Here is an 18820-nt window from a genome sequence, read left to right on the forward strand (position 1 = left end):
ACAATATTTCGATTTGGTGAATTTATGAAATAAACTTTCCTTACGTCCGCGCGGTAACTCTTCCGAAAAAATCATAAATTTTTTCGTCCGATTGTCGTAATGTTTGCACCATTTTAAATTAGCTGTTACATAAAGTTTTATGTATGAAAATATGCACAATTTCATATAGAATACAACATAAAACACAACCTATGGTTGTAGCTTTTATCAGTTTTGAAATATTCTGATATAAATAACGATAAATAGAAAAAATTCGTCCTTCGGTCAACTTTAACTCAACCGAAATGGTCGAAAACTGTAATTGTAAGCTACAACACCTACAGTCTAGTAATATTCAATCAATTACCTTCATTTTGCAACAAACAGGAAGTCTCTAGCACAATATTTCGATTTATAGTGAATTTTTGAAAACTGCTTTTTTTTTATGTTCGCACGTTACGAATTCATGCATCATTTTGTGATAATATTTTCTCTGTGTTGCCTTCATCATTTTACAATGTGTTATATACCAAAATGATCGCAATTTAGTGTACAATACAACGAAATAAATTAACTTGTTAGCTTTAACCGTTTTGCTCACAGCGCAATTTGTATACAATTATACTATATGAAATTTTTTTTTGCGCTGTCATATTTCCCAATATTTATATAAAATAATGATATTTTTTTCATGTCTGATGGTTGCATACTAAACTTCAGGCAATGACAAAAAAAGGAGCCAAAAATGAACTCTTAATCTTGAAAACTAAGCGTGCTGTGATTTTGTGAAAAAAACATTTTTTCAGCTTCAGCACTCACTCGCAAACGCCGCCGGCATACGGGAGACGATTTTTAAAATATGTACCGCTTCGGCATTTAAGGGTTAATCAACACTACTGAGCATGAAAGGCCACATTTTACATACTGTTATTTTCATGACAAAAACAGATAAATATGTAATGATCATACCATGAAGTCAAGAGAAAATAGTGACCTGAATGTCTTGATTTTTTACACATAAAACATGCAACCCATCACCCCCCATGCCATCTACTAATGGAAAAAATAATTAAATTTACTTGACAACAAGACTTATTTCACATTTTGACTTAAAAATACTTTGTATAATAAAATATAACCTTGTCTTACATTATGTAGAGTAGAAACATGAAAATTGCTCTGAACTGAGTTAAATACAGTGAAATAACTTATCTCATAATTGTCCCCAGCTGATTTCCAAACCAAAACATTGATCTCTATGTCTGAATTTTATAATGCAATACTACTAATACGATAATACGTACATAAATATTACTGGATACAGTGAAGTAAAGCATAATTTTTAAGAACCAAGGAAAAGATGCATGTTCGATAAGTTCATATTTTATAATACGATACTAATAGTGAATATTACATATTCGGTGCTAGATCCATAGGCAAAAACCCTCAAGTTGATATTTCCATTTTGCACCGATGTATCCAGAAGTAAGACACGTATACCACAGTCACTTATCTCAGTGCGCTACTGTATTTATATTTAAGAACACGCAATTGAGAAAAAATTGAATAAGTCTTTGAAAATCCTAAATTGCCAAATTTGCATTTTCCACATATGCCAACCAAACCAGATACATTAAGAGTACATAAAACCATTTGGGCTTAATGCATAAAAGTAAGAGGAACATTTCAGCTCAGCACAAGATAGCAATAGAATTATGTTACTGCTACCCATCTTAACCATACCCTGCTATATTACTACCACTTGATACTGGAACTCTGACTATCCTCACCAAGAATATGATCAACACAATCACTTTTTTATAATATCAAATACCAGGTTTACTTGGTTAAATCTACCTTATATATTTCATATCTGATTTTTCATTCCACAGCTTACATTGTTATTTAATTATGTTGTAGGAAAATTTAACATTACTCTGTCTTAAGATTAAACTTTTGCATTAAAAAATTACACCTGACCTATAATGTTTTCATTTTTATTTTATATTTTATTCAATTTTATTTTTTAAATTTTATATTATATTACTCTCTGGCAACAGAACAATCAGTCACTGAGAAAGATATTTCTTTACAACTTAATCTTATGTGTCTTACCTAACATATAAGTGATAACAGTAGTTTCTGGGTATGCTGAAGGTGATATTCATACATTAACCCTTAATGGACAGAAATACTCACACAGCTAGTAATAACAGGTTTTGTGGGGGTGAACGGATTCACTCATGGTGAGTAACAATATTACGTGCCATCGATTTGGGGGAATCGGGCGGGAAGAGGTGCCATCACTTCTATAGTCCATAAATTCATTAATGGCACCTTTTGAACTGGCTAAAATCAAGTGGGTGATTTATGAGAGAGTTAGTTATGATCTTGACTTCAAGGAGATATGTATTGCCCCACCCCCTCTCTCTCACACACATGATGTCTTTTTATTTATTTGCTCATAAATAAACCCAAGGACTGCTGTGTTTTAGCTCTTATCTTCCTGAATTCAATTCCCTGCTCTGCCAATGAGGAATCAGAGGAATTTGTTTCTGGTGATTAGAAATTAATTTCTCAGTATGTGGCTCAGCTCCTACAATAACCTATAGGTCTCGTTGCTAGGTAAACAATTGTTTCCTAGCCACATAAAAATATCTAATCCTTCAAGCCAGCCCTAGGAGAGCTGTTAATCAGCTCAGTGGTCTGGTTAAACTAAGATATACATAATTTAGGTCTTGTAATTTTGCAAAGAAAAGTCCAAAGAAATATTAGAAAAGACATGTATAATCCCAAAAAGTTTTTACATCTTTAATCTCAATATTTTTGTACATAAATATTTTATAACAAATATGCTCAGAATCTGTTACTGATTTTAGTTCTTATCTGTTTTTATGTGAGCTGTAATTATTATTTTAAAAAATAAAATTAATTTATTTATTAGAAAAAACATGTATAACTTGGTAAAATTTATGACTGTCTTGTAAAAGAGGCCACACAAGGGGTTGTAAATGTAGTAATTTTCAACTTCTCGTAGAAAGTAAGGAAAATTTTTGGAATTTTTTTCTTTCACCTTGTGCATTTGCATATCTCAATCTTCCCATTGACGTGTTTTTTTTTCTTAAACTGGCTGACCTCAAAGTTTACCTGACCTGGGGGGCTGCATATTGATATTTTACCCTGGCTCTTAAGGGTTAAGTTTCATTGTAGAAGGTGCACTATGATTTCCCAAAAACTTTTCTTGGAAAAAATTGCAACATATGTGTTAAATTTGATTGCCTTTGAATTACATAAAGCCTCAAGATTCCATACATATTGTACTATAAAAAGCAATGAAATACTATGGTAATTTTAAAGTGACTGTATCATTCAAAATAATTATGTAATCATGATTATAAAGAATAAGTAAAACAGAGTATCAAAGAATTACCTTATCTAGTGTTAAACTTTGTATTCTTGAAACATGAACTCCTAAATCTCTGTGAATTCCTGAGCATTCGATGCATACCATCACACCATAATTAGTTGACAGCCAGGTTACATCTGCAAAGTAATAATTTGAATAAATAAATTATCTGATTTTCATAAATAATAAAATAAATGTGTGAAAATTAGACTTCCAACATGCAAAATGTTAAGGCAGAGGGAGAAACAAGTAATTACAAGTAGGTAAAGGCAGTCCCTGGTTATCAGCGGGGGTTTCGTTCTTGGCGGGGTGCTAAGCGATAACCGCCATTAACCGAAACTCAGCAATTTAGTGCTTATGGCGCTGAATTTCACATAATGGCGCCGATAACTGGTTGATGGCACATGTTAGGTATGCTATGACACCATAACTCTATTATTGGCATCTTATGGCAGTGATAACTGATAATCAGCCTATTATGACCCCATAAATCGCCAGTTTTATGGTGCTAGACAAGCACAATATAACCAGATTGCTATTAATTAAGTCCACAGATAACCAGGACTGCCTATAGTAATGTATTCTGAGATCTACCTAACCTGATGTCTTTTCAGTTTATATTTCTGTCTAATCCTGTATAACTTTGGATCATAACTTTTACAGGATAACTTTTGAAATGTGAAATTTAAAAAAAGGAACATTTTTGTAAATTTCATGGTATTAAGTCGATAGGCCACCTTGTTTTTTGAAAATGTATTGTTTTCTGGATGAATCATCTGTTGACCATGTGTGTGGTCCTCCAAGGTGTGGCTGCCTAAAAATCACTAATCTTGCCCTCAGGCATTTCCTCGTTTCTGTAGAGTGAAATTGACCTTACTGCTAATCTTGTAGTGTCAGTTTGGATATTAAGCCTACTTTTACTAAGTTTTTGCTTTGTTTGATCATTTGTGCCTAAGTAAAGGGTCGTACTAGACCGAAAGTTCTTGGCTCTCTCGCCTTTCACTTTTTCCTCCGTGGCAAAAACCTTTATTTATGATACATGTATGTAATAGTTTATTATTAATATTGTCCAATAATAATACTATAATATGTATAATAATAATACTATAACTGTAATTACAACATTCATATGTGAGTATTTAAAATAAATAATCTTTCCATTTCACACTTTTAAATACTGTAAGGACAATCTCTCTCTCTCTCTCTCTCTCTCTCTCTCTCTCTCTCTCTCTCTCTCTCTCTCTCTCTCTCTCTCTCTCTCTCTCTCTCTTTCTTGGCTGCAAGTGTTAGAAGTACATATGTATGTACGTATACACCTTTAAGGGTACTAATGTTTATGATAACTTTGAAATTATATTAATACAATCTAAGATTAATACAGTAGTATGAAAATAATTTAAGGAAAATTTTATGTTGGATGTTACATAAGGTATACATTTGGTCATTTGGTGTTTCTATTTCTTCCTTCTTTTATCTCTCTCTCTCTCTCTCTCTCTCTCTCTCTCTCTCTCTCTCTCTCTCTCTCTCTCTCTCTCTCTCTCTCAGCAAAAGAATTGATAGACAGACAAATAGATACTTGTTCAGCCCTCACTTTCTCTCTTTGGAAAAGAAATGTGTATTTGTGAGAGGGGAACAAGTGTTGAGTATTGCCTATAGAAGTTCATTTCAATCTTTTGATATCATAAGGAATTATTCTCTCTCTCTCTCTCTCTCTCTCTCTCTCTCTCTCTCTCTCTCTCTCTCTCTCTCTCTCTCTCTCTGTTATTGGCTGTTTATATATTTCTAATGGTAAAATGTTTCAGATGACTTTGAAATGATGTCAATAATACCAATTCAATGGTATATTTGATGTAGGATGATACTTAAAGTATACATTTGGTATTTGAACTTTCAAGATAGGCAGATGTAAGCCTTTTTACAGGGGAGTTCTAACTATTTGCGGGGCATCTGGTACACAGCCCCTGCGAATATGGGGGGAAAACACACACACATACATATACATATACATATACATATATACATACACATATACATATACATATATACATATATACACATATATATAGATATATATATATATATATATATAATATATATTATATATATATAATTATAGATGATAGTATATTCAAAAGAAGCACCCAAGCATGACCAATAGGCCTAGTGCTCAATTCTTAAAACAGGCCTCTGGTTATTCCTGACTAGATAAAAAGGTCCTGAGAGAGAGAGAGAGAGAGAGAGAGAGACGAGAGAGAGAGAGAGAAGAGAGAGAGAAGAGAGAGATGAGAGAGAGAGAGAGAAAATAACAGGAGATATTCGAATTAAAATAATGCTCGCCAAGCATATTCACACTCCGGATTGTTGGACAAGAATAGTCTCACTTGTGCACAAAAAAAAGGGGTGGAAACCCACAAAAATACTTATTTGATGCAACCCTGAATGCAATTCCACATGCAAAAATTTGAACAATTCAGAAATACGATGAAATTATTAAATAACAAGCTGGAAAATATATTTTTTGATTATTGCAATAGGCCTAACAATGTAGCCAATGCTAAACGCCCATATAACTTGGATTTCGTTTTTTTTTTTATACCAACTTGTGTCTTATTTATATTTCATCTAATCAGATGCTAAAATTCTTTGTGCTTTATCAAAATACGTAAATCATAATAACTTTCAATATAGCAATAAAAGTAGAAAGTTAATTTACAAATCACATTAGGCCAATGCTTATGCACTTGGTTCCTGCTGCCACTCAATGGTGAAAACTCGATATCACACATTAAGAACTGTAGATGTTTCTATGGGGCAATTATTTTTTTTCTTTTCTTTTAATAAATAATTATTGAACTAGCACTGACCATTCACCGGGGATATACCTTCTGTGGTTCTACAGTTAATCACTGATACTTATTATCAGATAAAGAGGATGACAATAATTGGAATAAAATATGCTAACTGGCAACACCAAGAGTTTCTAAAGAAGTACGATTAATTCTGAAATTTGTAGCCTCACTTTTGACACTTACTGTACATGTACATATAGTTTATCAATACGTATTTTCAAACACTAATAATAATAATAATAATAATAATAATAATAATAATAATAATAATAATAATTCATATGTAATAGTATTTTAAAGAAATACAATAATCCATCCATTTCACTCTTTTAAATAAAGGATAACTCTCTCTCTCTCTCTCTCTCTCTCTCTCTCTCTCTCTCTCTCTCTCTCTCTCTCTCTCTCTCTCTCTCTCTCTCCACAAGATACATATGTCATAGTGTTATTTCCCTCTGATTTGGCTGGAAGTTTTAGAAGTTTATGTACATATTTTTAAGGTTACTACTACATTTTACAAAAAATAATAATTCAGTACTAATTTTCAAATAATATTAAGTTTAATGAGGCTGTAAAGACCTTTACCCACTGATCACAATCTTGTATCTCATCTAGATTGTAAAGACCTGTGTTAAGACCTTCGTTACCCACTAATAACAATCTTGTATCTCATCTAGCAAAGCAGCCAAGAATTACATGTATATGTTTGTATGTACAATTTTCTGGCCTTTCTGCCAATATATGATTCTTCAATGTACAGTATGTCCATTACGTCCTTTGTTATTGTCATTTTACTGACTGCTAAGAAACACAAATTCTCCGTTTTGGTCTGCACACTGCTATGTACGTATATCGCATGCCCAGGTGATAAATCATCAGTACCCAGTTCTGTTTCATTGAGACCTCACAACTGGTGACCCAAGGAGTGACGGTAAACAGTGGATTTGGTTTTGCCATTAACAGACTCACTACGGCTGCGCTTACCTTCATAAGCCTTCAACGGAACCATACAGTGACAAGTTTAGGCTTCTGAAAGCTCCTTCCTCAGAAAACCACCCAAGTCCACTAATGGACTAATTACAGCATACCTCCCCAGGTACATTCTGGTGTGTTCGAATGGTTTGGCCATGCCATTTACAATCCATTTCGACTGTATTCAGAAAGTCATTAACAAAACCACATGGCATATAGTTTTGTCTTCTGATGAACCCCAAACACGTTTACCAGACTAAATACGGCGCTTAATTCACGTTTTGGTGTGAGAGTCAAAATGCCAGACACAGAACACGAAAATCAAACCGAGGTCCCACAGATCCTCTGCATCCCCCTCTCACCTTCGAAAACAGCGATAACTTAGGAGATAAAGCTGCCACAATTCTCATGGCAAAACAATCAAAGCAGATATCACCATGCATCGCTACCCAAGGAAGTGGCTGATAAAATTACACCTTGGCTAGACGCGCAGGAAGCTCACCAAGATCTACTCCATGCATGTCCCAGAAAGAGCCCAGTGCACCCTGGACCTGATGACCAGGCCCTGGGGGATGCATCGCCCATGGACGCCTGGGACAAACTACTAAGTCTCCTAATGCTGCCGAAATGTGACGAATCCAGCAAAAGAAGGATCAGCCTATCACGAGAAGTATTCCTGCGGTGCCTTCCTCAGGAGATGAGGGTGCAAATCATGGGGGCAGGCACACTTCCAATGGAGAGATTGGTGAAAGTCATGCATAAACTCCAAGAGGCCACCAAGGCCTCCAAGCAAGCCGCAGCACCTGCACCCTGCAGCCTGATAGAAGAGAAGGTCAAGGAGGGGGATACACACGCAATATACAGAAAAAAGGTGCTGTCGCAGCAACAGAGGACGAGGACAAATCCAGCCTGTGTTATTTCCAGAGATGACTCGGGAAAAACGACAGAAACTGCAGGGCTCCCTGTGCGTTCCCAAAAAACACAGAGAGCGGCCACCCATAATAGCAGTAGCTGCAAACAACAGGGAATCCCAACCAGTGGGATTCTTCATCCGTGACGCAATCTCGGAACACCGAATGCTGGTAGACATGGGTGCCATGCAGTTGGTCTCTCTGCTGTCGAGAGAGGACTGCAACTACCCGCCCAACGCCATGGCTGCACTAATAGCAGCAAACGGAAGCCCAATCCACTACTACGGAACCCAGACCCGCAGAATATCCATTCTGAGTCATAAGTACGAATGGCCCTTCGTCATGGCGGACGTCAGGTTCCCTCTACTGGGCGCCGATTTTCTGACACAATACAGCCTGCTGGTGGAAGTCGGCCACAAACTCCCTCTAGACACTGGAACCTGCTACTCCCCCCTGCTGTATGTGCTGCCACGTCGTCTAAACATAGTACCCTCCTGCACGAATTCCCAGACGTCTCCAAGTCAGAGCTACGCCAGGTGCCAAGAACACACGCTAAGCACGGCATCTACCACCAAAGGCCCACCAATACATGCCAAGTTTTGCCACCTGCCACCCAAGAAACTCCAGGAGGCTAAACAAGCATTCGCAGAAATGGAAAGAATGGGTATTTGCAAGACGGCATCAAGCCTATGGCCGTCCCCCCACCACATGGTGAAGAAGTCAGACGGTTCCTGAAGGTCCTGTGGGGACTATCGTCGATTGAACCTGGTGACAACCCCTGACCATTAACCCCTGCCAAATATGCAGGACCTAACAGATGCCCTACACAGTGCAAAAATATTTACTAAAATGGATCTACTTAAATCTTATTTTCAGGTGTCGGTACATCATGATGACGTTCAAAAGATGGCCATCATCACGCCGTTCAGAACATACATCTACTCCATCTTCAGCCTCAGGAACGCAGGGCCACATTCCAACAACTAATGGATAGCATCCTGTGGGACCTACTTTTAAGTGTCTGCTACATGGACGATATCCTGATCGTCTCCAGGTCCCCGAAAGAGCACCTGGGACATGTCCGGGCCGTGCTAAAACACCTTCAGGAGAATGGGTTGATCGTCAGATTCAACTAGTGTTCCTTCAGCGTAGAGAATGTGGACTTCCTGGGACATGAGGTCTCCCCGATGGGTGTCCACCCCATGGCCTCCAAGGTAGAGATGGTACATAACTTCCCTACACCAAAGACAATCAAGTTCATACAGGAGTTCCTCTGCATGGTCAACTACTAGACAATTTGTGCCGGACATCGCCCACATCTTGTATCCCCTGACCAAGGTGCTGAAGGAGAAACCGAAGACGCTGACGTGGGAAATGCCGCAGCAGAGGGCACTCAAGCAGACAAATGCTTTCCTCACCAAAGCCACCACCCTAGCCTACCAGGACCCCACCGCCTGGCTGAGGCTTACCACTGATACCAGCAATGTCGCCTGCATAGTGGAAGGGGTTTCCAGCCCGCTCACCTTTTTCAACCGCAAGTTGAAGCTGCCCAAGACCTCCTATAATGCCTTCGACAGGGAACTGCTGGCAATCTACCAGGCCATGTAACACTGCAAATGCCTCCTAGATGACAGCCCTTCACCATCCAGATGGGCCACAAGCCTTTGGTACATGCTTTCACGAAGGCTGGGGATGCGTGGTCAGCAAGACAGCAGCGGCACTACAGTGGTCCCCCTGTATTCGTGGGGGATGCATACCAGACCCCCCCCCAAATAGTTGGAACCCTATAAAAATGCTGAAAGCGGCCTATTATGTTAGTTAAAACTCAAGAAAACCCATTAAAAATGTTTATACTTAGTTTCTTTAATAGTTTTATCACAAAAAGTGCATTTTATGATGAAGTTGTTAAAATAAACCAGGAATTTCTGGATATTTATCAAAGAAAAATACCACAAACAGGCAAATTTTCCGCGAATAATGCGGGGAAATGTTCCCGAGAGAATTTGGCAAATGTGTGTCTGCGAATCCAGAAAATGCGAATACGGGGGTCCACTGAATTCGGGTGCACCATCAGCTATGTCCCCGGAAAGAAGAACCTGGTAACTGACACCCTGTCAAGGGTTGGAATAAATTTGTTCCACCTGGGTATTAACTATGAGGACCTTGCAAAGGAACAAACCACAGACCCCGAAATGCCAACTTACCGCACAGCACTCACCGCACTGAAATGGAAGGATATGCCAGTAGGAGAGCAGGGATCGACACTTCTCTGCAACACCACAGGCAGACCCCGAACCCCGATACCCGCATCACGAAGGAAGCAGGTATTCGACATCATCCACAGCTTCTCACATGACCGAGAAGTTCATGTGGTATGGGATAAAAAAGGATGTGCGGAGATGGGCAAAGAACTACATACCATGCCAGAAAAAGCAAGATCACCTGGCACACAGAATCAGGCATCGGAGACGTCCCTCAACCAAGAAGACGTTTCAGGCACATTCACATGGACATCGTAGGACCTCTGCCCCAATCGGGGGCACCAGATACCTCTTAACAGTCATAAACTAGTCTACAAGATGGCCGGAAGCAACACCATATGATGCAACCCCCTTAAACTTAACACCAAATTTAGGTCTTCAAAAGTCGCATGATACACGAGTAGTATATACATTATGTACTTAACTTGTTAGTACATTTCCTACTCTGAGAAATTGTAATATTATTACAAAAAACTAAAATTAATCTAACAATTCCCACTGCCTGTTTAAAACAATCTACAACAAACAAGATGTTCTCCAACAAGTTGTCAGCTGTGACCATACCTCAACCTTCATGGTAAAACAAATTACTAGTGTAGTTCCTTTGTAATCTAATTAACATCTCTACATAAGTCTTCATGACAGAATAAACAAAGTAATGCTAAATCTACTGGCTGTAACAGAACAACTAAAAATTTACTAAAATAACTAAATCAATAAAAAAAAGTTGCCACCTGTAGGCAGAACTCTTAGGTTACTGGATGCTTAAAAGCTGAAGGACAACCAAGTAAGCAAACAATAGCAAATCTGCACTTCAAGACTTAAATGTTACTAAACTTTCTACTGCATTTCAAATTAATAAATCAACTTACCATTAGTGCCTCCACAGTCACAACAAAGGTTATTACCAGGAAGCCCGCGTACATATGATATAATTCTTTGCTGCAATTCTCTAAAACCAGAATCTGCTGGTGATGGTCCTGGATTATCATCACAAAGTGCTTTCTGTAATGCCCCTGAAATGTAAAATCTGGACTTAATAAAGTTGAAGAAAATTTTCAACTAAACTCTGGCACAATGGCTGTTACTCATATCAAAAGTGATAAATTTTGTTCCATATATACAAACTAGTACTTCAGAATGCCTTGTCTTCAAAATGTCTCTACGGGTAGAACAAGTAAATTTTAAACTACAGATTTCAAAAGATGCAGCCCTGAACCCTATGGCATAGTGAAGCACACAATAACCACAATGGTGAGAAGCTAAAAATTATGAATCTTAACACATAATAATGATTTAAAATCTTAACATGTTATTCATTATGAACTGCAGTATTCACTCACAAAACACCCTCCAGAATGTTTCATTTAAAAATACAAAGCACAAAAATATAAGTATACCTTCTTTACTGTTGAGGAGGACAGACATCCAAGCAGCTGTTTCTTTTTCATCCTCTCCCATGAGATGATATGTTCTGTTATCTGTAAGAAAGGAAGAATAATCAACTATTTTCACAAAACAATGGGCAAATTATAAAAGATGTTGGTTTATGAAAGATAGGCTAATTCACTTGTAGCAATTAGTGTGTGAATGGAATCAGTAAACAGGATAATATCTCAATGCATCTTGAACTGGACAAATCAAGCTACGTACTCAGTATTCTAGCTTAAAAATAAAATTAAACACACCTAAGAGCAATAATGAAAAAGAATGATTTTACATAGACACCAGCTTTCTAAATAATATTGTATACTTACATGATACTAAATCAAAACATTTGCCATCATCCATACTGGCTCTGACTTGACAAGTTAGCAATGGTACAGTAACAGGCTGCTTGGTTTCATCCGAATGGTGAATGTACAAAACACTTTCCCTAACTTCACATCGCCTCTTCTGCCATACCTTACGCATTTTACCTGAAATAATAGGATACAACTGAAATATAATTTCACTGAAATATATTTTGCATCCTGTGTCTCCTCTCGCTGTTTCATTTAACCAACTTGTCCTGCTCTCCTCCTAACTTTTTAGTTTATGATTTCTTCCTTTATTAATAAATCAGAAAGTTTTGTTTGTGAAGGTTTATTACATACAACTAAGTTGCTTATGTTTTCAGTTCAAAGTTTACAAATTATGGTGTGAATTCACATAAGACACATTTCTATTTTCCTTCTTTATTCATCTGAAGAACTTATGTTTGAATACTTTACCCTTCACAGCTACAAAGAGTAATTTTTCTTATATATTAACAACATAGAGTATTAAAATTAATCATAAAAACATACAGAGACAAAGACGTGACTAAAGTAGGGCCCAAACACCATACTTAAAACAAACAGTTGACATTGATGTACTGACTCATTATTTTGTTTGCCTGCTGACATAATGTACTTGTATGCTTCTTAGGGTACTTTCAGTAATTTAATTTCCAATGAAGTTTCTGTGCTGTCCTACACTTGACTTTTTACTGATATCTTTACCTATTTGGATCAACCATTCATTAAATAAGTTGTAAAAGCTAAAGCTGCTGAAATTTTTAAGAAAACACTTACAAGTTGCAATTCCACCAAAAAAACAGTTAGTAAGAAGGATGGTTAAATGATTTAAATATTCATATCCTATAAATTTCCACAAAAAGTTAATAAAGATAAGTTATCTTTCTTGAAAGATACAACAAAATAGCATGAGAAACTGGAGTAGACTTTAACCAAAAAATATATCAAGACAGGAATTAGAAACATACCTTCAGACTTCTTGTACAAATAGCCACTCTTGTTTGTGCCATGAATTTTGTTGCCAGTTTGACGATGTAAGGAGTACCCATGTGTTGCAACACCCGAAAGCTAGAAGCAGAAACTTATTACAACTGGGAAATCACAAAAAAGATGACAATAAAGTCATAATGTATTAAATTAATCTTCTGCATAAAAATCCCTTGAAAGCTCTGTGGGGTAAAGAAAACATACAGCCCTTGAGTCATAAATATGAAATATTTCTAATTAAACTATTATTAAACTATTAAATTAAAGGGTTTCCATTGAGTTTTTTCATAGTTTTACTGCTGTAGTCACTGATGAAAACTTAATTGTAGGCTAAAAGAACACTAACCAAAATATTTTATTTAAAGATTCATAAGTGACCAAAGCAGAAGAGAAAGCACTTCAGTTTCACTTCTTTGGAGGGATGAAACTTGATTCAGTGTCAAAGTTGATTGATAGCTAAAATATGGCAATACGTACTGTAGCTCTCTCTGAAACAAAATCAGTATTGCTCTCTCCCTCTTTTCATATAGCATCAAAGGAAAGCAAGCAGCAAAAGAATGAAGAAGGGTTGGGCTGAAACTTGGTGGTAAAAGAACACAACGCAAAGGCATAGTCCAATCTTACCAATAAATCCATGAAAACCAGATACCTTTATAGTATATTCCAATTTATTTATAATCCTACACTATCACATACAAGCTAGTATTCTCAGGCTCTTATTTTTATAATCTTTTCTCTTAATGAGCATAAGTTATTTTTAAATCACCCTGCAAGCACAATTAAAAAAATAAAGTTAGCCAACTTCTTGGATAACATTTGAAATGGGCCTTGAAGTGTCACTGCTTTGTACATCAATCCTAAAAAATAAGGTGATTCTAACTCAAGCTCCACATCATTCCAAAGTTAAATGAATTCATGTTTTTTTAATGCCCAGCTCAAACAATGAACAAATCATTAATAGAAGATCCTCAATGGATTAATGTTCTTAAGAGGTGGAACAATTCTTTTCAAAGCCTTCAAAAACATGAAGTTAACTGAAGTGCAAGTTCAGTTAACTGAGTGATATCTTTTAAAATCATCAAAATTATATTTTTTTTATCAATTTGTATTTTCATAGCTAACAAACTTTCAGTCTTAGCAGTAAGATAAATCTTCTGGTGCCAGCTGGAAACCAGTTAAAAATAATAGAAAAAATCATGTCAAGAGAACATAATACCTTTCAAAATAATGTTGCTTTGCTTGGTATCTGTACTCATTATTTTTACTGAAAAACTCAAAATACAGTTTAGATCTATTTCTTTTTCATATAATTACTTGCCCAGTAAGTTTTATCAGATACAAAAGGAAGTAATCACTGCTACTAAGGTTCCATTCTTTGGTACCAAAATGGTCATATTTTAAGGTTGACATCAAAGATGCCTTTAATATAAAAAGAATATACCCAAACAGCTTACCTCTGTTTTTGCCTCTGCAGAGAGGGAGTTACTGATAATCTTGCGAGTAGCTAGTAGATGACGACGCTCCTCTTCTTGCCTGTGACGTACATCTCTCAGTTTTTCACTGAGTTCGCTTACGTACGTTCCAAAATGTGCCCATGTTTTCATACCTTCCTCAAAATATCTGTGTGGGAGGAATCATTTTAAAAAATACCACACAGCTTCGACAAATTAAAGTACGTTCTTATGATACTAAGTGAAGAAAGTGGGATTAATCAGTCTGAATAATACTTCTTCTAGATTTATAGAATTATTTAAATTTTTATTATGTTCTATTACCAAGGAAAAACTTCAAAATCTCTATGCGCACTTCATTTATGAAAACAAAAAACATCCCTACAGTGGGGCCTCGCTTAGTCACGGATCAGCAGTTGCGGGATTAGTTAACCACGGGTTTTTCCTTGGACCACTTCTCAGTCTATATCGCTGGCATGAATCGCAGCATCGCAGGCTTGTCCGTGGTAGGCTAAGCCTCATCCGTGGTCCGATAACCACCAACATGCATGAACAGATTCACATTATGATATTAACTGACAATAAACGTAATAAAACCATTCTCACCTTATATATTATTGGCATATCTTCATAATAAATAGCCTATTCATGGAATAATTCCACATCATTGCCATCAACTTATACTTGGAGTGACCAGCAACAAAATGTAAACATTGAGTTACATTTGTTCGCGGCGACCTTTATCATTAGTTAACCTTTTAGAAATGTTATAGTAGTAGCATAATTACGGTAGTAATAACACTTACGAAAACATTAATTTTCAATTCGAACTTGATTATTATTTTGGAAGAACTTAATTAACTTCCCGAACAATGCAGTCAACTAACGATAATTGTCATAGATTATGTACTGTTTGCAATCGGCAACAAAGCGTCAACATAATAAAACCATTTTTACCTTATATGTATTTTATTGGCATATCTTCATAATAAAATGCCCATCTTATATATTAATGGCATATCTTCATAATAAATAGCCTCTTCAAGGAATAATTATCATAAATATATATTCGTTAAAGAAAAAAATACGTAAGATCACCGTGATGTCACAACCTATAGTCTCGTTCGTACGTACGTATTATTTTTACACAGCGTGATAGTGGTTACACCATTCTACAAACTACCCACGTATTTTACAGACTTATGCTCTAAAGTCTAGCATAAAACACTTTGCTTACTTTTTTGTGGCTCCCAAATAGTAGGTACTATATCCCAGAAAATTAACAAAATCACGAATTTTTTCATAAGAGCAAGATTCACTATTTATTGTATTTTCATCTTATTTTCTGGACTAAATACATTTTTATGATAAAAATTATTTACTAATTTTCAGATACTAATATGAATGTAAATAGCAAAATATTGATACAATGCTAAATTAAAAGCCCACAAAATCACAGCTGCCCCCACCCCTCTCTCTCTCTCTCTCTCTCTCTCTCTCTCTCTCTCTCTCTCTCTCTCTCTCTCTCTCTCATCAGCTGATTCTAACTGTAAACAAAAGACAAAAATAGATTTTTATTACTGCATTTTGCTGTTTATACATTAATATTATAGTTGGGTGCTGTAATCATTACAATAAATCATGATTATATTTTTATCATAAATATGTTCATTCACGAAATAGATATAGTATGTATTTTTAGTTTTGTAGAGCAACCAAATCATGAAAATAAAGAGGAATTGTTAGCTAATATACTTCTTTTGCTGATCTGATGAAGGGGAAATTGAAGATAAGAAAGAATTTATAAAAGATTTGTGACATTATAGACATATAACTTGAACACACACACAAACAAAGGAGGCATAAAATAAGCAAGGGAGACGTTTCAATGACAATACCCTTCTACTGCTACTAACAGTGGCAGCCATTGAAAGTTTTAAAATGTTAAGTTGCAGTAAGTACGTGTATCTTCAACCTACATAGGATAGTATGGCCCAATCAATAGTAAGTACCCATATGATAGTTAAAGGCATATTAGGTGTTTAAATTAGTAATAAAATAGGCAGTTAGCCTATAAGAGTTTTAATAGGTAGGACATCTTTGGTGTTTTAACTATTGAAGTAAGCAGTTGGGGTGGGTATAGCTTAGGGATTTTTGAGGTGTGATAACGTGGATATTTGCTTATGATGGTTGGTTGTGGGCCCCAACCCCCACGATTATCGAGGCCCCACTGTATATAATACATATGTACATATATATATGACAACTACATACTCTATTAAAAAACAAGCACTATTCAAATGCAGAAAAAATTAACCCAGAAAAAATGTTACCACATTTTCAGAGTTCATAGAAAGTTCACTGCAAATGCATAAGGTGAGGGGTCTATACTGCTGATAAACTTACAAGTTGACACTCAAAACTTACTTGCAATATGCATGATAATATTCCACAAGTTTCTGCAAAAATTCTACACCTTTCTTGGTCTTGATTTCATTCACCTTTATGAGGTACTGAAAAATAAAATGGGGAAAAAAGCTTAGTAACATAAAATCAACATTGAATGTACACCATTGAATGTTTTCAAACAGTCTACTTTTCGAGATAAAATGGGGGTCCCATAAAGAAATCAACAGTCATCATTAAATGATCATTAAATGTAAAATTTCTAATAATATCTCAAGGCAAGAACTTTTACAACTGAGGCCATTTCATAAACCTGAGGAGAAACCTTATAAGCAGCTTCATCATATGATACTTCTACTATACATAAATCATTATCCCGCTAAATATGGTACTGAAAGCATTTCTCACTTCTATCCTAAATAAATTATGCTAGCCTGAACATGCCATTAAAACAATTTCTTTCCAGTACTACTGTATTCCATCAACATGTCAGTTTAAGAATTTCTGAGTTATCAACCTTTCACATTGTAAATTTATCTTTCCATGATCAAACTATTTCTCCTCTTGTTAAACAACACCATATCTTTTCTTATCCCTCAACAACTCTTACTTCACTTATACGTATGTACTGGCAAGTGTATTCAGCAAACTATTTTTCAATAAAGAAGACATGGATTAAGTGCATTTCATGCTTTAAAACTCTGGCAATTTTTGAAATTTTTAGAACTGCTGAAATAAATTCACAAACAAAAGTTTGTTACAGGTGAAGTAACTTGAGAAATGCTTACAATTCCTTCCTAATCTACATATACTTCAAGTATATATGCACACTATACTGACAAAAATCAGAGGCAATATACAATAATATTTAGATGTTCAGACTATGTACATGTAGATTGGAATTTATATACCATGTCTATGAAACCATCTACCGAATGGCAAATCAAAAGTATTAAATAAATACAATGGTTATCCTAAATAAAAAAATGTTTACTGCTTACAACAAGCACAATGATGAAAATATCTAACAACACCTGTGGGGTAATCATTATACAAAATTACACTGAAACACATAAAATTTTGGGAAAATATTGGACATTTAAGATATACAGTTGACTGCATAAATATTATATACTATATATTATGTATATGTATGTATTTAAGATATATATATATATATATAGATATATATATATATAGTATATATATATATACAGAGAGAGATAGATAAGAAGAGATATAGGATAAATTAGGAGAGAGATATTATTATATACATAGATATAGGATATGATATATATATATAAATATACATATAGATATACATATATAGAGATAGATATAGAGATATCTATAGATATATAAGATATATATATAGGATATATATATGGTATATATATATATATATATATATATATAGATATAAATATATATGTATATATATATATATATGTATATATATATATTGTGTATATATATATATATATGTATATATATATATATATATATATATATATATATATATATATATATATATATATATATATATATATACCGTATATTTCGGCGTATAAGTTGACCCTTTAGCCCCAAAAAATCATGCCAAAATTAGGGGGTCGACTTATCTAACGGTAACAAAAAGTGAATCTTTATTATTTTGGCATATCGGTACAGGAATCCAGGCTTTACATTTGGGTAATAATAATGACAGCCTTGTTGAGGTAACTATGTATGTAAATACCAGTATTAAAAACATTTCACAGTGTAATACGACAATAATAATACATTAGAACATCCATTACCTTGAATAAAAGGAAAAAAATCAA

The 18820-nt window shown here is 35.2% G+C and overlaps 1 protein-coding gene across 6 annotated transcripts in view; it reads right to left on the reverse strand.

Annotated features, from left to right (window-relative positions):
- The window catches only part of LOC135212725 (arf-GAP with SH3 domain, ANK repeat and PH domain-containing protein 1-like), a 360410-nt gene that overhangs the window by 101198 nt on the left and 240392 nt on the right, over window positions 1-18820 (reverse strand). For all 6 annotated transcript variants that reach the window (XM_064246425.1, XM_064246429.1, XM_064246428.1 and 3 more), the window contains exons 6-12: window positions 17019-17104; window positions 14595-14760; window positions 13122-13221; window positions 12133-12294; window positions 11776-11856; window positions 11248-11391; window positions 3410-3522 (exon numbers count right to left, since the gene is read on the reverse strand). In XM_064246425.1, the coding sequence (XP_064102495.1) occupies window positions 3410-3522; window positions 11248-11391; window positions 11776-11856; window positions 12133-12294; window positions 13122-13221; window positions 14595-14760; window positions 17019-17104 (852 nt within the window). The remainder of the gene's footprint in view (window positions 1-3409; window positions 3523-11247; window positions 11392-11775; window positions 11857-12132; window positions 12295-13121; window positions 13222-14594; window positions 14761-17018; window positions 17105-18820) is intronic.

Source organism: Macrobrachium nipponense, chromosome 41, assembly GCF_015104395.2.
Source record: "Macrobrachium nipponense isolate FS-2020 chromosome 41, ASM1510439v2, whole genome shotgun sequence".
In the NCBI taxonomy this organism is placed as follows: Eukaryota; Metazoa; Arthropoda; class Malacostraca; order Decapoda; family Palaemonidae; genus Macrobrachium; species Macrobrachium nipponense.